General features: G+C 44.3%; 2 protein-coding genes across 3 annotated transcripts in view; one reads left to right on the top strand and one right to left on the bottom strand.

Annotated features, from left to right (window-relative positions):
* The window catches only part of RTKN2 (rhotekin 2), a 189228-nt gene that overhangs the window by 121999 nt on the left and 50276 nt on the right, over positions 1-16953 (top strand). The window lies entirely within an intron of this gene.
* Positions 81-16821, bottom strand: ZNF365 (zinc finger protein 365). Its single transcript, XM_048946442.1, has 4 exons — positions 15987-16821; positions 7885-8065; positions 4521-4558; positions 81-2338 (listed from the first exon to the last, which is right to left on the bottom strand). The coding sequence occupies exons 1-4, from the start codon at positions 16691-16693 to the stop codon at positions 2092-2094; spliced, it is 1173 nt and encodes a 390-aa protein (XP_048802399.1). The 5' UTR covers positions 16694-16821; the 3' UTR covers positions 81-2091.

The raw sequence follows: 16953 nt of genomic DNA, 5'->3' as shown, positions 1-16953 counted from the left end.
CTTTTTTCTCTGCTATTGCATAGGCTTTTTAAAAAACACTGTGTTTTCACAAAGTTAAACAACACCGTAACTGAGAAATATAACTTTATTATTAGAATGGTTATATTCTAAAAACTTTTACCTGGGGTTACAGTGCAATCCAATTTCTCTCCAATTAACTAACCCAGCATCTGTTCAGCAAGTAACTATAAATTAGGATTTGAAAAGTTTAAGAACATGCAACTTCTTTTACTCTCTTTTTTCTCTTTCCCCCAAAAAAGGACAACTTACAGTCAAGATTTTGGCGCAATAAATAATAAAATAAATATCTCATTAGTGAACTAGTAGTTGCACTTAACTTTGGTGACAAACAGAGTAGATAGGCATGTAAAAATAATACTTTCAGTGTCAAGTGAATTAAGGAATGGAATAACATGTTTGCTTTCTAAAGATCATTATCCTTAAAAAATGGTTCTTTTCATGTCCGTAGAAAGTGGGAGCAGAAGAAATGAAAAGTAGTTTCTATGATGTGGTTTGCCTAAGAATGTTCTCATTACGCATGACCTGACCAAAACCCATGCAACACAACTGACAAATCCTTTCCACCACAATGGTTAGCATGAGGCCAAGTGTGGCCTTGTGACAGAGTTAAATATTAAAATGTCGAACAAATTTTGCAAACAAAATACCTGAATTTGTTTCACACTGTGACTTTCTATCAAAACGATGTTGAGAATCTTTAAACATATATCGGATTGTTCCACAAACAGCATTTAAAATAGAAGTGAGGAATAATACTCTTTCTTCACTCTGCTACTTTCTGGGAGCTCTGTGCACTGACAGATGTATGACATCTGTAGTTACCTGATCTGAGCTAACAGATTGGTCATCTGCTCTAAAAATATTGCAGCTCAGGTGCTTATTGCAGCAGTAATCATAGCGACACGCTGTCTTTTAAAACTCATTTCTGCTTACAGTCAGTTATAAAAATGAAAAACATTTTTCACAAATCTCTAGACACATACTGTAAAAATCACCTTCCACAAAAACAATTTACATCTGTTATATGAGCACTTAAAAATAAATTACACAGACCTGTCCCACCTATTCTTTTTCTTGAGAAAACAAATCCCATTGGTAACATGGACAGGATGTTCCTTTCTGCAGACATGGTATGAGGATTCATGTTACCAAAAAACTGTACACATGGAAAAATCATCTTGATATATACTCTGATAAACAAGGATCCTTTTAATTGGCACAAACCACTGTAAACTCAGGTATTCCCATCCTGCAGTCTTCCTCGCTCTCGGGTTTGCAGTTGAAATTCCAGAATCTATTATCCTTGGAAGGATTCTTCATGGAGATTAAAATCTGAAGGGTTTCAGTTATGATCACAGCTGCTCCAGCCCTCTCATGCTTCACACCAGGCGCAGCCTCACACAGGGTGCCATGCAATGCAGTGTGCTGCTCTGGTCTGCCACTCGCTGCCCTCCAGCTGCTGCTGCTTGCTGCCAGCTGCCGCCCGGACTCAGCGCGCACCATGCGGATGAGGGCTGCACTGCCAGGTCTACAGAAGCGCCCAACAGGCAGGGTAGCAATCTGCTGCTGTTAATAGCCTCCAAGCAACTCAGGTAAGCTTTCTGCATCTAAGTATGCCTGCAAAGGTAGCAGTTAATCATTGATCTTATACCCATCTAAGCTGGAAGAGTGATTATTTGGGTGCCGATTAAATGGATTCTTCTGAACTTCAGCAACAGCATAGATGGAAAATAAATTACCAAGCCACATGCTGGCACTAAAATAATTAAACATACAGCCACAGTATTGCCCCGCAAGATAACTGCAGTCATTTAAAATAAGCTCTATAAATAAATAAATAGATAGAAAACCCTCCATGTAAACTGAATAAAATGTCCCTTCTCTTTTAGTGCCCAAAGAAGAAATGGCGTTACTAAATAATATAAATATGCCATATTGTACATATTCCCTTATATTTTATTTGATATGTTTGGTGTGGCCAGACGGATAGGAAAAAGTGGGATGATTAACTTCATTCAGTATCTGTTCTGCCGAAGCCAAGCTCCTGTTACTGTGTATCTTTAGCTGCTCCTACAGCTGCTTGGTCTTTTTACCCATCTTGGACTTTGCACTCAATTTCCGGGCAGAGCAGAGTGCTTCACCCTTCTTTTGTGCTCTCCATATTTCTCTTGGGCAATCAACAGGTTCGTAGAAGCATCTGACTGGCTGCAAGCTGGTTTTCTCTTCTTTTGATTTTTTCAGCAAGCCTCTTCCTTTTTGAAAGGAATGAGGCTTTGTGTCAGGGATGTTATATGAAGTGTGCTGACTTCCTCGGCTCCTGAAATGAATAATAACGATTAACAATAATTATTACTCAGTCTTCCAATGTGAAAGGTGTCCAGAATGTCCCAAACCCATATAATGTTGTAGGCAGAAAACAGCCTTGTTTTACAGGCGCCAGACTGAAAGTTAAAAACAATTCCAATATGAACTACATTTCTCAATACTCAAAAGCATCTCTCACTACAAGAGCTCCTACACGTTACCAGTGGATCCCTCGTGTATCTTCATGTAGACTAGCATTCAGCATATGATTCTGTTGATACTGGAGCGCTGTCACCTTGCTCAGGTCTATGTCCTCTTTAAAGGGATGTTAACATTTAAAGCAACCCTCTGCAAAGAACAGATGTCCCTGCAGTCTTTGGAAGACCACGCTGGTTCCAATGACAGCAGAAAGCGGGTGCAAGAACTGTGGGGTTTGCTAGTGGGATATGAGCACTGCCTGGGCCAAGCCCCAGGATACCTCTGTAGCTCAAGAAACTCAACTGCCTCTTTGCTGGCCACCCAGCTCAGAACTCTTCAGATTTGCTTTAGGCTGCAATATGAAAGGGGGGAAGAGGAAAGGAGAATAAAGAAATCGGTGTGAAGATGGGTACAAAATTTTAAAGGCTAAAGTAAGCTGAATTCTTTATTCTCTCTGTGATGGTTCAGGCCCAGTAGGAGATGATGAAATTGATGAGCTCGGGCCGCTAAATTTGTGGTGCTGCGCAAGCTAAGCCATGCCCTCTGCTCTGTGATCTTATCTTTAAACTACAGTTCAACTAAGAACATTACAGTCCCTTTTAACATCATCTCAAAATGTTTTACAACAGGTACATGTAGTGTAACAGCAGTACTATGGATGTAGGCACCAGCTGCTACGATACGCAACGAGAAGAGCAGATGTGCTGCCTCTTAAGATCCCACAGGGCTATTTTTGTTAGTTTGCCGTGTCTAGAAACCACCTATCTGGCATTAATTGTCCTGGGAATTAAACAATATTGCACACTGACAAAGCCAGTTTTGGAAAAAGCTGCAGCTTGTGAGTGCCACAGCGACAGCCTCTCCCTTAAGGACGTACAACCTCACTCTTTGTTCTCCCCGTGCCATTCTCCTGGTGTACCTGATTTACAGTAACAGATACCAGTAATGTATTGTCCAACTTAACACTTCTCTGGTTGTGCCCCTTCCCCTCCTCTTCACATAACTGCACAGGGACCCTCTGTTTCAAACACAAATGTGGTACAAACAAAATTTCTTCCTCTTGATGTGTCTTTTTCCTTCAAATCTGGCCTCCTTTCAAGGCTGCTCTTTGAAAAATCAGAATTTGCCTTCATCCACAGAATGGGCAGAGCAAAACTCCCCTACCCCTCTGAGCATCTTTTCCTCTATGCTCCATGGGTCAAGTGAAGATATTTTTAATCTGATCATTCAAAATAAAGGGGCTACCACTGAATGCTGTTTTTGCCAGTGCCTTTTGAAAGGAGAACTTTATGAATAGTTAAACAGAAACCTCTGAACAGTTTCACATGTGCCTTTGAACTCCTGTTATTTGTCAGCAATTAATGGATTTTACTAAAATGCATTACATTTAGACCAAAGACTTCTCAAATGGGAGTCTATCTTCCTTTCTATCTTCCTTGATTACAATAGCATCTACAAGCCTGAAAAGAAAATACAAAGTCACCCATAATTTAGGAAAACAGCCCAGATTAGTTCTGCTGCTCCCGGAACAGATGCTTGAGTAACTTGAGATGTTGTTAGCACCCATATTTTCTGAGGACACTTGCCTGTTTACACGTGATCTTTAAGTTGACAGTGTTACTGTCAGTTAGGAAATGACAACTGTCTCTCTCCTACCTACAAAATGTTAAAGATATTTTCAGCTGAAGCTTGGTCTGTGTTTACCAAACAGATTCCAGAACTGCAGTGTTGCAATAGGCTAGTAGAGTCCAATGGGAAAGTCATTTACTTTACATAAAATTATTCTTTTTTTGTTTAAAAAGATTTCATTTTATTTTGATTTAGCAGTGATTTGTTATTTTTCCAGTACATCACATAGTGATGGACCACCCTCAGGTACAGCATCTGATCAAACCAACCTGATTCAGGCTTTTGGTTCAATTTGAAATGCAAAAGCAACAATGTAAGCACACCAAGTTACATCTTTAAGTAAGAAAAGAATAAGAAGACATACGTACAGGCATCTGGGTTTCTTATTTAATGAAATGTCTGTAAACTGCAAGGAAAACAGAAATAGAAAATTTATTAATATCAAATTATCAAGTAGCTAAGATGTGGGGGTAAAATACATGTAATGTAGTCTTCAAAATCCCATTTCTATTCCCACCACCTTTTAGTTCTAGAAAAATATTCAAGAAAGAAACTTCAGAAAAAAACCTTTTTACAGATTATTATTGCTCCAATTTATTTTGTTTTTAAAACTTTGTGGATGGAATTTCACCCTGCTATTTTTATCATAATGATAATCACAGTAAACTGCTAAGCAAGTGTGGGCTGAACAGAGATGCTTCACATTAGATTGAACAGTATGGAACAATAAGAAGTAATTATTGTGTTGAAGATAATTAACAAGGGACAATGCTTGAATAAGCTGTATTAAATGCATTTTCTCTCAGAGCCCTTAATTTTGCAGCGATAACATTTCCTTTACATGAACAGCTAGGAAACATCAGCTAGCAAGCAAGAGAGCCCTTGGCTGCTGCACTCAAGGCTGGAGGGCAAGAACACAAGTGTTTCTCACCCTTCCCAACCCAAATCTCAATATGAAGTAGGGACAGTATAGCTGCAGTGCCAGCACAACTTTGCAGGGCTTTGTTTCTTACAAGAGTTTGGTTGAGAGCTTGGTATCACTTTACCTAGCCTCTCTTTCACTGGGGGTCAGGAAAGGAAGCATTTAATGCCAGCTCAGCCTAAAGCAGTCCGGGAACTGCCTGGCTTCTTTGTGTTGATCTCTCGTCAGTGTCACTACACTGAGCCTTTGGGTATCATTTAATGAAGTCACTGAGCCAAGCAAATGTTCCCTGTGTCCCTGGTATTGTCCACGCTTTGCAAATGGACTTGTGCCCAGCCTGACTTTGCTGTCATCTGTCTTGGATAGGAGTCTGGAGCCATCCCATGGTGTGCTTTTCTGTAATTACCTCGTGAAGGTCAGGCTGGTCAATATTTGGATGGGTGACCTTAAAGGAATGCTGAAGTCACTCAGAAAGCAAGTCAGCTGCCTTAAAAATCACTGCCTTCCCCAGGGAACGCTGCTGAGCCAGGGATCCCAGTAAACACATCAAGAATATGGGAGATTTAATAGTGAGGACCACCTTTGCAGCCCCCCTCAACATTCACACAGATACTGGCTGAGATGTCTTATGCAACGTTTCAGCACATCTACATTTATTTGGTTCTTGCCTTTGGTCTTTGTCTTCCAGGCGGCTAGGGGAGCCTTTGCTTTCCACCACTACGTGCCTGTTTATTGCAGTGCGTGATCAAATGCCTCTCATCTCACCTCCATGGGGCAGTGACTATTTAACACAGACAATATGGGGTATTCACTGGATTTGAAATTCACTGTAGAAGCTACGTGGATAAAACTTGCCACATAAATACGATGCATTGTAGAGAAAATACTGAGTTTTAGTAGTAATAATGAGAGCTTTCCCAGAAATAGTTATTCTTAAAAGCGATGTTCAGACAGCAGTAGTTTCTCGTCTCTGAAGTCTGACAGGGAATCTGCTCACTCTTCTTACAAGTCTTCTGACAGGAAAGCAAGCTGAATTGCCAGCAAGCTAACATGTCTGCTATGGAGATCCACCTCTTTCCTGAAAATCTTCAGGGATCTCCAAGAAACTGTCAGTATGTGATGCAAGGGAAAGTGTTTCCAGCAAAGCCAAATAGCCCAAGTTGGAAAAAAATAACAATCTGGCAAATATTTCATTACTATCTTCTCTCTTTTCCAGCTCTGGATGCTCTCATCCTCTCTGCTCTTTCTTTGTTCAAAAGGAAATAAAGTCTGGTTTCAGTGGAGTCAAGATGGGATGAACTATGGGATGAACTTCTATATGTTGTTCCCTCAACCTTTTCCACACTGCTGCAGATCTGAGAAGAGTTCAGAAAGTGTTCTCCGGCCAGTAAGACTACCCATGTGGCCATCCCAAGCCAGTGCAAGACCTACCCTGCTTTTCATTCCCAGTTCATTGCTTCCAGTCTTACCCCATTAATCAAAGTCCCACAGCTGGCTCTGCAGGAAACCACAGCAAGGGCAAGGAATGCAGCATGTTTCATCACCAATGGCACCGTGGTTTTCACACGGCACAGTGCCTTGTCACCATTTTTACCTTTCCCTTCGCTAGGTTAGTTGTTCTGCCAGGTTAATTTTTCTGCTGTATGGCCACGAGGACCCACGAACAGCCAGTTGCAGCATCAGTATCAGTAAGCAGGAAGAAAGCACCAGCCTTGTTTTGTGTGGCTTTGTGTAGCAGCAGCATTTACAGTTATCGCTGTTCTTTCCATCCCTCATATACCAGTGCCATTCTGGGGTGCATTAAAAAGAACGTGGCCAGCAGATCAAAGGAGGTGATCCTCCCCCTCTACTCTGCCCTGGTAAGGCCTCATCTGGAGTACTGCGTCCAGTTCTGGGCTCCCCAGTACAAAAAAGACAGGGATCTCTTGGAAAGAGTCCAGCGGAGGCCACAAAGATGGTGAAGGGCCTGGAGCATCTCTCCTATGAGGAAAGGCTGAGTGAACTGGGTCTGTTCAGCCTTGAGAAAAGAAGACTGATCCAGGTTTATAAATATCTAAGGTGTGGGGGGCAGAGTGGCGAGGTCAGATTCTTTTCTGCAGAGTGTGGAGACACGACAAGGGGGAACGGCCAGAAACTGCAGCGTAGGAAGTTCTGCACAAATGTGTGCAAGAACTTCTTTACGGTGAGGGTGACGGAGCACTGGAACAGGCTGCCCAGGGAGGTTGTGAGTCTCCTTCTCCTCCTTCTCTGGAGATGTTCAAGACCTGCCTGGACACCCACTTGTGTGACCTGCTGTAGGGAACCTGCTTTGGCAGGGGGGTTGGACTCGATGATCTCCGGAGGTCCCATCCAACCCCTACAATTCTGTGATTCTGCGATATCAAAACCTGATTGCAGCTGGAAGGGCACAAAGCTGCATTTTCATCTGTCTGCTGCCTTTGTTCACTATTCTATGATCTGGTTACATTAGGTTAGAACTCGAGACTGTGTTCTACACCACCCATCAGATCATCAGAGCTCTAAGCAGCAAACAAAATTCACGCCGGTGAGACTTTTCCGGTTTCAATAATGAGGTACAGAGTTGTTTGAAACTCACCTTTTACTGCTTAACCACACTCCAAGTTTGGCATGACAAATATGCGAAGTGGCAGTTGAAACATAAATAAACATAAGTCTAAAGAAATGTTGTACAAATCCAAACCTGTCTGGAGTAGCAATTAGCTTGTCCTGCTGAGCCTACTCACAGTCAAAGCTGAGCACTTTCCCCTGAGTGGTGGGTGACAATTAATGGAAGAACTCTGCTGACTTACCATGTGGTCACTGCCACCCATGTGGTTGCACGCAATCTGCTGATTTTGGTAATACTCTAGCTGCCTTTCTGCCAGATCCACACGCTGCAACAGGTTCTCGATGAAGTGCTGGAGTCTGGCTTTTCCCCTCACTTCTTTTTCTGCTGCTTCTTCGAGGAAGTGGTTGAAAGTAACAACTTCTCTGTAAGACAAAAATATTGCACAGAGGCAAGATGTAAATAATGGGAAGGGCGACAGTCTTGCTGCTGTCAAAGAATTACTGATACTTCCCAACTTTCTTCATGGTGATTTCTCATGATGACTGATTACTGTCCTTCTCCTTTATTAAGAGATTTCAGTATTTTTTTCAAACACTGAGTGAAGGTTTGGTACCCTGAATAGTGAATTCAAGTTTATAGGCAGTGGGTTTGGGTGTTTTTGTCCTGTTATTAGATCTCTGGAATACAGTCTTGTTGGTCTGCAGGCCACTGGACAGAAATGTTGTTATCATTAACCATCACCATTAACCTCTTATATTCTCTGGACACAGCCACCTTCTCCTTTCATATTAGAAACATGCCTATCTGATCTGAAACATGAAGAGAAGTGTATGAAATCTTCCTGGTTCATCATAATCTTACAATGGAAGTTTAATGTAGCTGCTGTGACCATTGAGCTCCATTTTGGCTGCAATCCTGCAAGTCCTTCCGAGTCCCGTGTTAGGATTTGGAGCTAGTGGAAGCATAGGAATCATAGAGATGATCAGGAAGGAGTATGTGTGTGGGAAGACCAAGTTTTAGGTCAGGAATTTAGAAATATTTCTTATCTGGTAACACAACTGGAAGGAACAGGTAGCACTGCTGACTCGGAAAGATTTCAGTGTGTGCAGAAACAGAGTTCATTTGAAGTGCTCTGCATACTGGTAATACATGGGCTGCCATTTGGGCCTCTTCCTTCAGGAGTTCACAGTGGGAGACATTTGGTTACAGTGAGCCATGTATTATAAAAAATGGCAAATGTGGCCATGCAGGATTTCCCCAGTTAATAAAGCCAAGATAAACAGCTCCTGGTCTGCCAATGAAGCCAAGTTCATTTTTGCTTTGTACAGAACTTAGGATGTGGGATTTGGGAGAACCAATGCTTGCCAAATGAAAAAGAGCGTGATTAGTTCATGTTCATTTGAATTGCAGTGCCTGTGATAAAAAACATTTTAAGCTTAAACTAGGAAATGTTTTATAGCAGTAATAGCCTTTCAGAGTGTATGGGAACTGCTGAATCACGGCCTGAACCTCTGATGATCACCTGAGGTGAGCCATGAGCCAGCCATGGGAGCACAGTGAAGGCAATTCACCTGTGCTGCTGGAAGGGGTGGAGCCTGGCTGCACCTCTCCTAGACCCATTTAAGAGCTGACTGCCAGTGGGGAAGGATCTCTTCTGGAGATCCATCCTGCTGGAGGTTTGTAAACAAGCCCAGGGTATGGGTAAGCATCCACTCTTTTCTGCTTTGGTGTAATAACTGTGTAGCCAAGCTCTCTGGTATATCTCATAACTGTAACATCTGTACATTCATTGACTGTGTGCAGAACTTTGTTTGTTTATAACAAATGCAAAGCTTCTCTGCACTTCATCAAAGATTAACTCAGCATTGTTGTAGACACTTATTTTAATAGCATGCTGTTTTTGCCTTATGAAGTTAGGCACAAGCTATGCAAATCTGCCATTTAGACTTCAAGTTGCGTCAATCTGCACTACAGCAGTGAGCATCTGTGAGTTGTATGTGTGGATGATCTAGTGGAAGGAATGAGCTATAAACCAGCATGTATTTTTTTGGATGAGAACATTTGTGAATGTTAGTTTCTATCAACTTACCCACAAAATCTGGCCTAAGAAACTGAGAGATGCCTGTTCATTAAACTCTGCCAACACTTTCTAGTTTTAGGGCTGTGATTCTACTTGTTCAGAGTGACCTGGTAATAAAAAGCCATCAGAGAATGCTTAGGAAGAAGCTCATCTGAACTCGCAGAGGTCACGTTTAAGGCTTTATTATCACCTCACATACAGCACTGCAATTCCTTTCATTTCACAATTCCACTCTGGATTTATTAAGCTGATGGCACTGCAATTGGCTCCTCTCTGCAGCTGACGGGAAGCTCAAAGGAGAGAAATTTACTCGGGTGGAGACCTGTGTGTGGTCTGCAAGGCTGCTGGCCTTCTAACTGAGGCTGAGCAGGGAACCTGCCAGCCTGGGACACTGCTGGGATGTCCCCACCAGGCCACGCAGCCAGCCTCTGCCACAAACATCGAGGACCCGGCACTTGCTTTTAAAAGGCTGGTAGTTTCATGAATGCTAATATTTGTCATTGTGTCAGCAAAAGTAATTAAAAAGCACTCATTAGTCTCCTGCTCTATGGCATGAGTAGATCACTCACAAATTTTCTTTTCCTATAAATATGTAGTTAAAGAGCTGTGCCATAAGGGAACAGGGGAAAGATTCAGATCACAATCAGGAGAACAGACATACAGACTTGATAAATTCCTGATATCTGCCTGACTTTCTAGACTATTCAAGGTAATCCTTGGCATCCTGCAAGTCATTGTTTGTAGGAACTGTTATTAGCAGCAATAGTACCATTTCCATCATTTTCCTCTGTTCTTCCCCAATGTAATCTATGAATCGTAAGAAGAACTTTTATCTAAAGATCTTCCTTTGTGCTGAAATACTACAACCACTCTGTAAACTCTTTCTATAAAGACAGGAGCCAGAAAATGCCCACCCACTAGAGCTCAGTCTCATGCCTTGTCCTTGTAAGCATCACCTTTCTCACTTCAGCTACTTTCTGTTTTCATTCCAACTTCTCAGAATCCCTGGGAATGACTGCTGGTAGGTCTACTTGCTCCAAGATCTATTCCTCAGAGTTCACTTTGTGTCACTGCTGTGCCTTGGTCACTTGAAGGAAGAATTTTTACCCTCCTCCTGTCATGACCCATGGGGAAATACTCTAAAGAACTCATAGTTTCTCTGCAGCCAGCTTATCAGCTTAATTGCCTTTATTGTCTCTTGTAGTTTGTGCAGACCTTCTCTTAGCTTCTGTTTTATTTCTAGTATCTATTTCCAATAGCTGTGATGATTTTGTGCTTTTACTATTTAATTTACTTTCAGTTTATTTTTCCAGGCCTCTACCAAATTTGGGGGGAAATGTTGCATGATGATATCCATCTTTTACTCTTTCATTAGAATCAAATAAAGGCTTAAGTTGAAGAGATCTTAAATATTGTCAAGTTCCAATGCCCTGACATGGGCACAGTTGCTGACCATTAGACTGACTACCAGATCAGATTGTCCAGGGCCCCTTCCAACCTGGCCTTGATGCCTTCACGAATGGGGAATCCACAGCTTGTCTGGGCAATCTGTTCCACTGCCTCACCACTCTCTGAGTAAACACCTAACACCTAACCTAAACCTCCTTTTTTTTTTTTTTTTTTTTTTTTTTTTTTTTTTTTTAGTTTAAAGTCATTCCTCCTTGTCCCAACACTATCAGACTGTGTAGGATGACACTCTCCCTTTTGTTTATAAGCCCCTGAAGTACTAGAAGGCTGCAATAAGGTTCTGAGCTCAACAAATCCGACTCCCTCAACCTTTCTTGCTCAGAGAGATGCTCCAGTCCTCTGATCATCTTCAGACCTGAAGCACTGCCCTTTCTGTTTGGAAGTCTCTGCTACCCTATGCTGGCTGTATAACATCTGCAGCACCACTTCTGTATTAAGGAAAGGTTATGCAGAGCTATTAGCTCTCCTGGAACCCTTCTGTTCTCAGTGACGCCTCTTTCTCACTTTCCTCTGCTCTGTCAGCCTCCAACCTCTTTTCATTCCTCTGCTTCCCAGCCCTTGTTTTAAGAGCTCTGTAAGGTCTCGATCCTGCCACAACACTTTTGAAGTGGAGTAAATGATGCTGCAGTTTGAATGCATGTAAATTTCTGTAACAGGCAGCAGTGATTTAGTCCGTTTGCCTATAGTTTGCAAGACTTACATTAGCATATGTTGTACAGCATAGTGTTTTGTTGAAGGGCTATGACCAGGCAGCAGGGAGAAGGGGCAGTTCCCTCCTTTGTCTCAGGAGCTGCAACCTCCCTCAAACGAAATCTTTTAGGGGGATGAGTGCTCCTTTCCAGGGTGAGTAAAGCAAGAGAGAACAAGAAACTTCTGAGTTTGGGGTTTGTGTTACCAGGGCAGTTGTTGGCACACGGACTCTGCTGCTACCCTTAGTGCTTGCAGATAAACATGTGACTCAAAGTAGATGTAGAGCCTGGGGCACCTCCAGCTCCTTAACAACTGACAGTAAGGGATAATGGTTTCACACATTGCAACCAAACCCTCCTACAGATAGATAACACTGTTCCTGGGACTATTTACAGCAACTTTGACACCTGCAACTGCTCTGTAGGCGGACAAGCACAAGGCTCTATGCCAACTCCATGCCCAAGTATCAAATCCCTTTACAGAATTTGAATACTTTGAATATCTCTGCCTAAAGTGGACAGAGAAACAAATCCTTTTGTTATTGTACCTGAGGACAGCAGAGTTCCTACCAAAGCAAGTTTTCATTGTGAGAATATTTAAAGCAGATACATTCATGAAGTATCAACGCTGCTGACCTGATCACCCCATTGGCATTACTGCCTGAAGGCTGGCATCTGTTACTCATTAGGCTGTGGTTTCACATTCCTGCACCAATATCAGCACATCTGATTTAAGAGGTTCACACCTCCTCCTCTCAGAGAGTTACTGTCCTATCAGTTGCACCCATTCACTGGGTTGTGGTCTAGATCTGAGCCCTGAACTTATTGGGGTGACGCTGTGAAGATTAAAATGCTTTAATTCACAGACCCATTTTGTGGAACACTTGAGCCAGAACAAGCAAGGGGGGGGGGGGTAATCTCCTGAGTGGGAAGATGAAAGGAGGTGGGGAAGAGGGAGCAGGATGCCTTGAAACCTGGAGTTGAAGAACGACATCTAGCTGTGGTCAGATTCTTAGAGCAAAAAGCTGAACTTTTATTGTACAACTGAAGCTTGTACTTAAAGGAAAGCTGATATTTTAGAGAAAGCATCAGTTGTACTGGTCTTTAAGAGCTAACTCTAAATCTCACTGTCAAGCTGTTATTTACACAAAGTTTCATTAATCGCAAATTTTAGGTGAAGGCAATGGCAAAAGGAATCACTCACCACAACAGCTACTCTGAAATACCCCTTTTATTGCAGGCTGTACCAGAGCAGAGGCGTAACCAGACAGACTCAAAACAAAGTTAAAGAAAGTACTGTCAGAGATGACAACTTACTGCATGTATGCCCTTGTTAAGAGATGAAGTGAAGTCACCACTGAATGTTCCACTGTTTTTATACGACTTCCAGAAACAAGCCTCTAGCTGTCCTCTACAAGAGGAGTTTGTAGCTGCTTTTAGTTTGAATGGTTGTGTTTTGGTTTTGGTGTTTTTTTTGATGTCTTATTCAACACAACCTTATCCCTTTTGGGAAAACTGTTTCAGCATTAAGATCACAGTACTCATGCTGATTTGCACACTCATTTGTCAGACACTGAGTATCCCCCTCGGGGCGCCTTTTTAAGTTAAATCATTTGTTTGCTTGTTTCTAAAGGCTTAACACCGTAGCCATTTCACCAGAACTGCCCAGGGTTCAACTGAGGCAGGTTGGTGCACTGGAACTTTGGTAGCTGTGCCAAAGTTTCTCTAAAAGATCTAGTTCTCATTTTCATTCCCTCCCAGATAAGAACAATTTAAAAAGGGAACAAAAAAAGCAGCTTTGGCCTTTCAGTGTTCTAAATTTGATGAGACTACAGCACCTGCTGCAAGACTTTTCTTTGCTTAGAGTAATACTGCTTTAACAGTGTATTAGTTTACTTAGTGTGGATCCCACACCTGTCCTACCCCTTACCAGTTGTCAACTTTTTCCTCCACAAAAGCCTCCAAAGAAGTTGTTTTGTGATCTTGTCTAAGATTTGAGTTAAAATTTCTTTCCCCTTGTAGATAAATGTATTTTCCCCCCAGACTGATTTAGAGTAGCCACAGTTCAGTCTCTGAGATCTAGAAGTGCATAATAACAATTTATGGTTTCTGCATCCAGCCTATTCCATACCTGGTAACTAGGACAATCATTGAAACCAAAGACTGGTTTTCTTCCTTATGAAAAGCATGATACAGAGATATTTCTGGGATAAAGTTATTTTCTTTTTTTCTTCTACAAAGAGGAAAGAGGAATGAATTCTCAGTTACAGTGGTTCAACATCAATACTACTTCTGAGAAAAGTTATCCACATTTACTAGGCTGCTTATAGGAAAAAAAAAAAAAAAAGTCCAAAGAAACTGCTGAAAGCATTTATTTTTGAAGGTCAGCAAGTATCAGCAGTCCCTAAGGGGTGCCTTTGACTTTTCACAATCTGCAACAAGAACTCCTGCTTCTGCAATTTCCATTAAGCTGTCCTGTTTGGCTTTCTAATCATCTGGACTTCTTCCAGAAATCAAAGTTCAGATGCTCCTTTTTGAAGGAGAAGGTCTTTTTTGGCACACTGAACAATTAAATTTTTGAAAACTAAGGAATGAATATACAGACAGGTCTCAGAAATTACTTTGTCATTCCCTTCATATCAGACTCACTGTACCTCTACTTCCACACTTGCTCTTTTTCCAGGAGGTCTTGTCTTCTGCAGCACCACTGAATGCTTCTTGCTTTGTCTCAAGAAGCACGCTTTTCTTAGAGAGCATAAGTCATGCATTTTTCAGTGTACCTTGTGTTTAGTTTGGGGAATGATTCATATCATTTAACTTTGGGTATGTGAAGTTCAGCATTCCAGCCTAATATGGCTGCTTACCTAAGGTCCTTCTCTAGTCTGCAGAAGGACCTCCATGGAGCAATTTTACATTGGGATATTTGTCTAGAACAAGTAGGGTGAATCATGCTGTGAGCCCATAAGGGGACCTTGGCTGGATGGGAATATCAAAACTACTTAAGACAGTAAGTCATCTTCACAGCCTCTTTCTGCATACTTTGAAATCCCTCTCTCAATACCACTATTATCTTTAGCGTCATCTTGAGTTCTTGATATGCACTGTCTGTGAAGACCACCTGATTTTTCAGATCGTGAAAATCAGTGGTACTGCTGAATATCCCCTCAACGAGGATGAGTTTGAATGCCTCCACCTTTGCTGTCCACTCTTCTAGGTGATCTACAGCATGGACTCTGTTACGACTCCTACAGATGCAGGAGCCATCAGCACCATTCCTTTCTAGTGCTTAGATTAAGCTTCAGGAAGGAGCGATGAAAGCCATCCAAACTTCCTACACTGAACTCCTACACCACCTTCCTTATTTCTCCCAAGATCAGCGTCATGGCAACTAGCATCTCTCTTTGTAAGCCGGTAAACTGGTCTAGAGGCATTCCATTACCACGAGTCTTAATTTGTATTCCTGTAAAATAAGCTGTGCTGCTCCAAAAAGCTTAAGGGCTTCATCAAGCACTGCATAAACTAAGTAGATCATGTATAAATAATGTATCGGCTATCACTACGCATTTAATGGCTGCACCTCAAACACATTTTTTAGATGAACCAGGTTAGTCATAATGACTGGCAGCTGGTACCTGGTCCTGCCACCGACAGTTTTGTAGTTTGCTGTCCAGTTCAGCACTGCCTCCAGCATGGCTTTGCTGCTGCACAGGCCAGTTCTCTGCATGGCTCCCTCACTGTGGTGCAGCAACTTCAGGGAAAAGATGCTACTTGCTATTTCCTACAGCACTTATCCAAGCATCTCTCCCATAAAACATAATGGATTAGAGGTGTCAGTGTAAATCAGGCTGCGTGCTGATGACAGCTCGCATGCCTCAATCCCATCACAGCAGGGTTGCATTGCAGGCACTAGCCAATGTCAAAGTCAGTGGCTATGCCTCCCAGATGCGGAAGCCACCCGCTCCAGCCATGCCTACTGGGACCGTGGCTCTAGAAACATCACCTTTGGCTGCTGCTCACTGCCAGGCCCTTCTACAGCCAGCGAGAGACCGAACCTTCCCTCGCTGCTCCCCAGGGCGGCCGGGCCCGCTCACAGGGCTTCCCACTTACTCCTCCTTGCGGTGCAGCTCCTCCTCGGACTCGGTGAGCCGCTGCTTCAAGGCCGCGATCATCTCCACCGCCACATCCACCTGCCGGCTCAGGGCGCGCTCCCGCCGCTGCACCTCCTGCTTCTTCTGGGAGAGCTGCACGAAGGCCGCCCGCACCTCCAGCAGCTCCGCCGTTTTCTGGGCCAGCTCTTTGGTAAGGTTGTCGATCCGCTTCTCGATCGTTTTGTCCACGGCCTCCACCATCCTGTTGAACTTCTCCCTGACGTGCGCCTCGAACGACGCCTTGGAGTCGGCGGCGGGCAGGACGGGCGAGGGGAGCCGCGAGCCGGGCGAGCGGGCGGGCGCATAGCCGGCCAGGCAGCAGACCGGGCCCCGCTCGGCCTCCAGCGCCCGCCGGCCCTCGGCGCCGCCGCTCGAGGCGTCGCAGAGGCCGGCGCGGGGCGCGTACCGCGTGGCGCCGCCCGCGCCGCAGGGCTCCGGAGGCGAGGCCGGGCCCGCGCCCTTCCGCGGGGACGGCGGGCCGCCTTCGGGCGGGGCGCTCCGCTCTTCGTATCCGTGGCCGTACTCCAGGTGCGCCCTCAGCGCCGACAGGCTCCGGAACCGGCCGCGCTCGCCACAGCGCGGGCAGCGGAACGGGAGGCGGAGGCTGGCATCGCCGAGCGCGTCCTGCCAGGGGAAGCCGCTCTGCTCCGCCGCGTCTTGTTGCATCCCTGGCCGGCCCCCGGCGGCAGGAAGCGGCCCCGGGCGCGGGGCGAACTCGACAAACTTTGCGGCTCGGTGCCGCGCCGCCTCCCGTCGGCCCCGAGGAACGCGGCCGCGGGGCCCCGGCACCGCCGGCCCGGCCCTGCGGTGCGGCTGCGGGGCCCGGCCCCGTCCCGGCCGCGAGGTGGCCGCCGCGGCCGCGCTCAGCCGGCTCGCAGCCGGGGCCGCCGCCGGGAGCCGTTTGCGGCAGAGCCGTAAATCAGCCG

Source organism: Lagopus muta, chromosome 5, assembly GCF_023343835.1.
Source record: "Lagopus muta isolate bLagMut1 chromosome 5, bLagMut1 primary, whole genome shotgun sequence".
Taxonomy (NCBI): Eukaryota; Metazoa; Chordata; class Aves; order Galliformes; family Phasianidae; genus Lagopus; species Lagopus muta.
This window is presented reverse-complemented; position numbering and strand designations above follow the sequence as displayed.

Coding starts and splice junctions, on each gene's coding strand:
- ZNF365 (XM_048946442.1), bottom strand. CDS start 16,693: ATGCAACAAGACGCGGCGGAGCAGAGCGGCTTCCCCTGGCAGGACGCG. Junction 8,066..15,986: donor GAGCTGCACCGCAAGGAGGA/GTAAGTGGGAAG, acceptor TTTGTCTTACAG/AGAAGTTGTTACTTTCAACC. Junction 4,559..7,884: donor TGGGTGGCAGTGACCACATG/GTAAGTCAGCAG, acceptor TTTTCCTTGCAG/TTTACAGACATTTCATTAAA.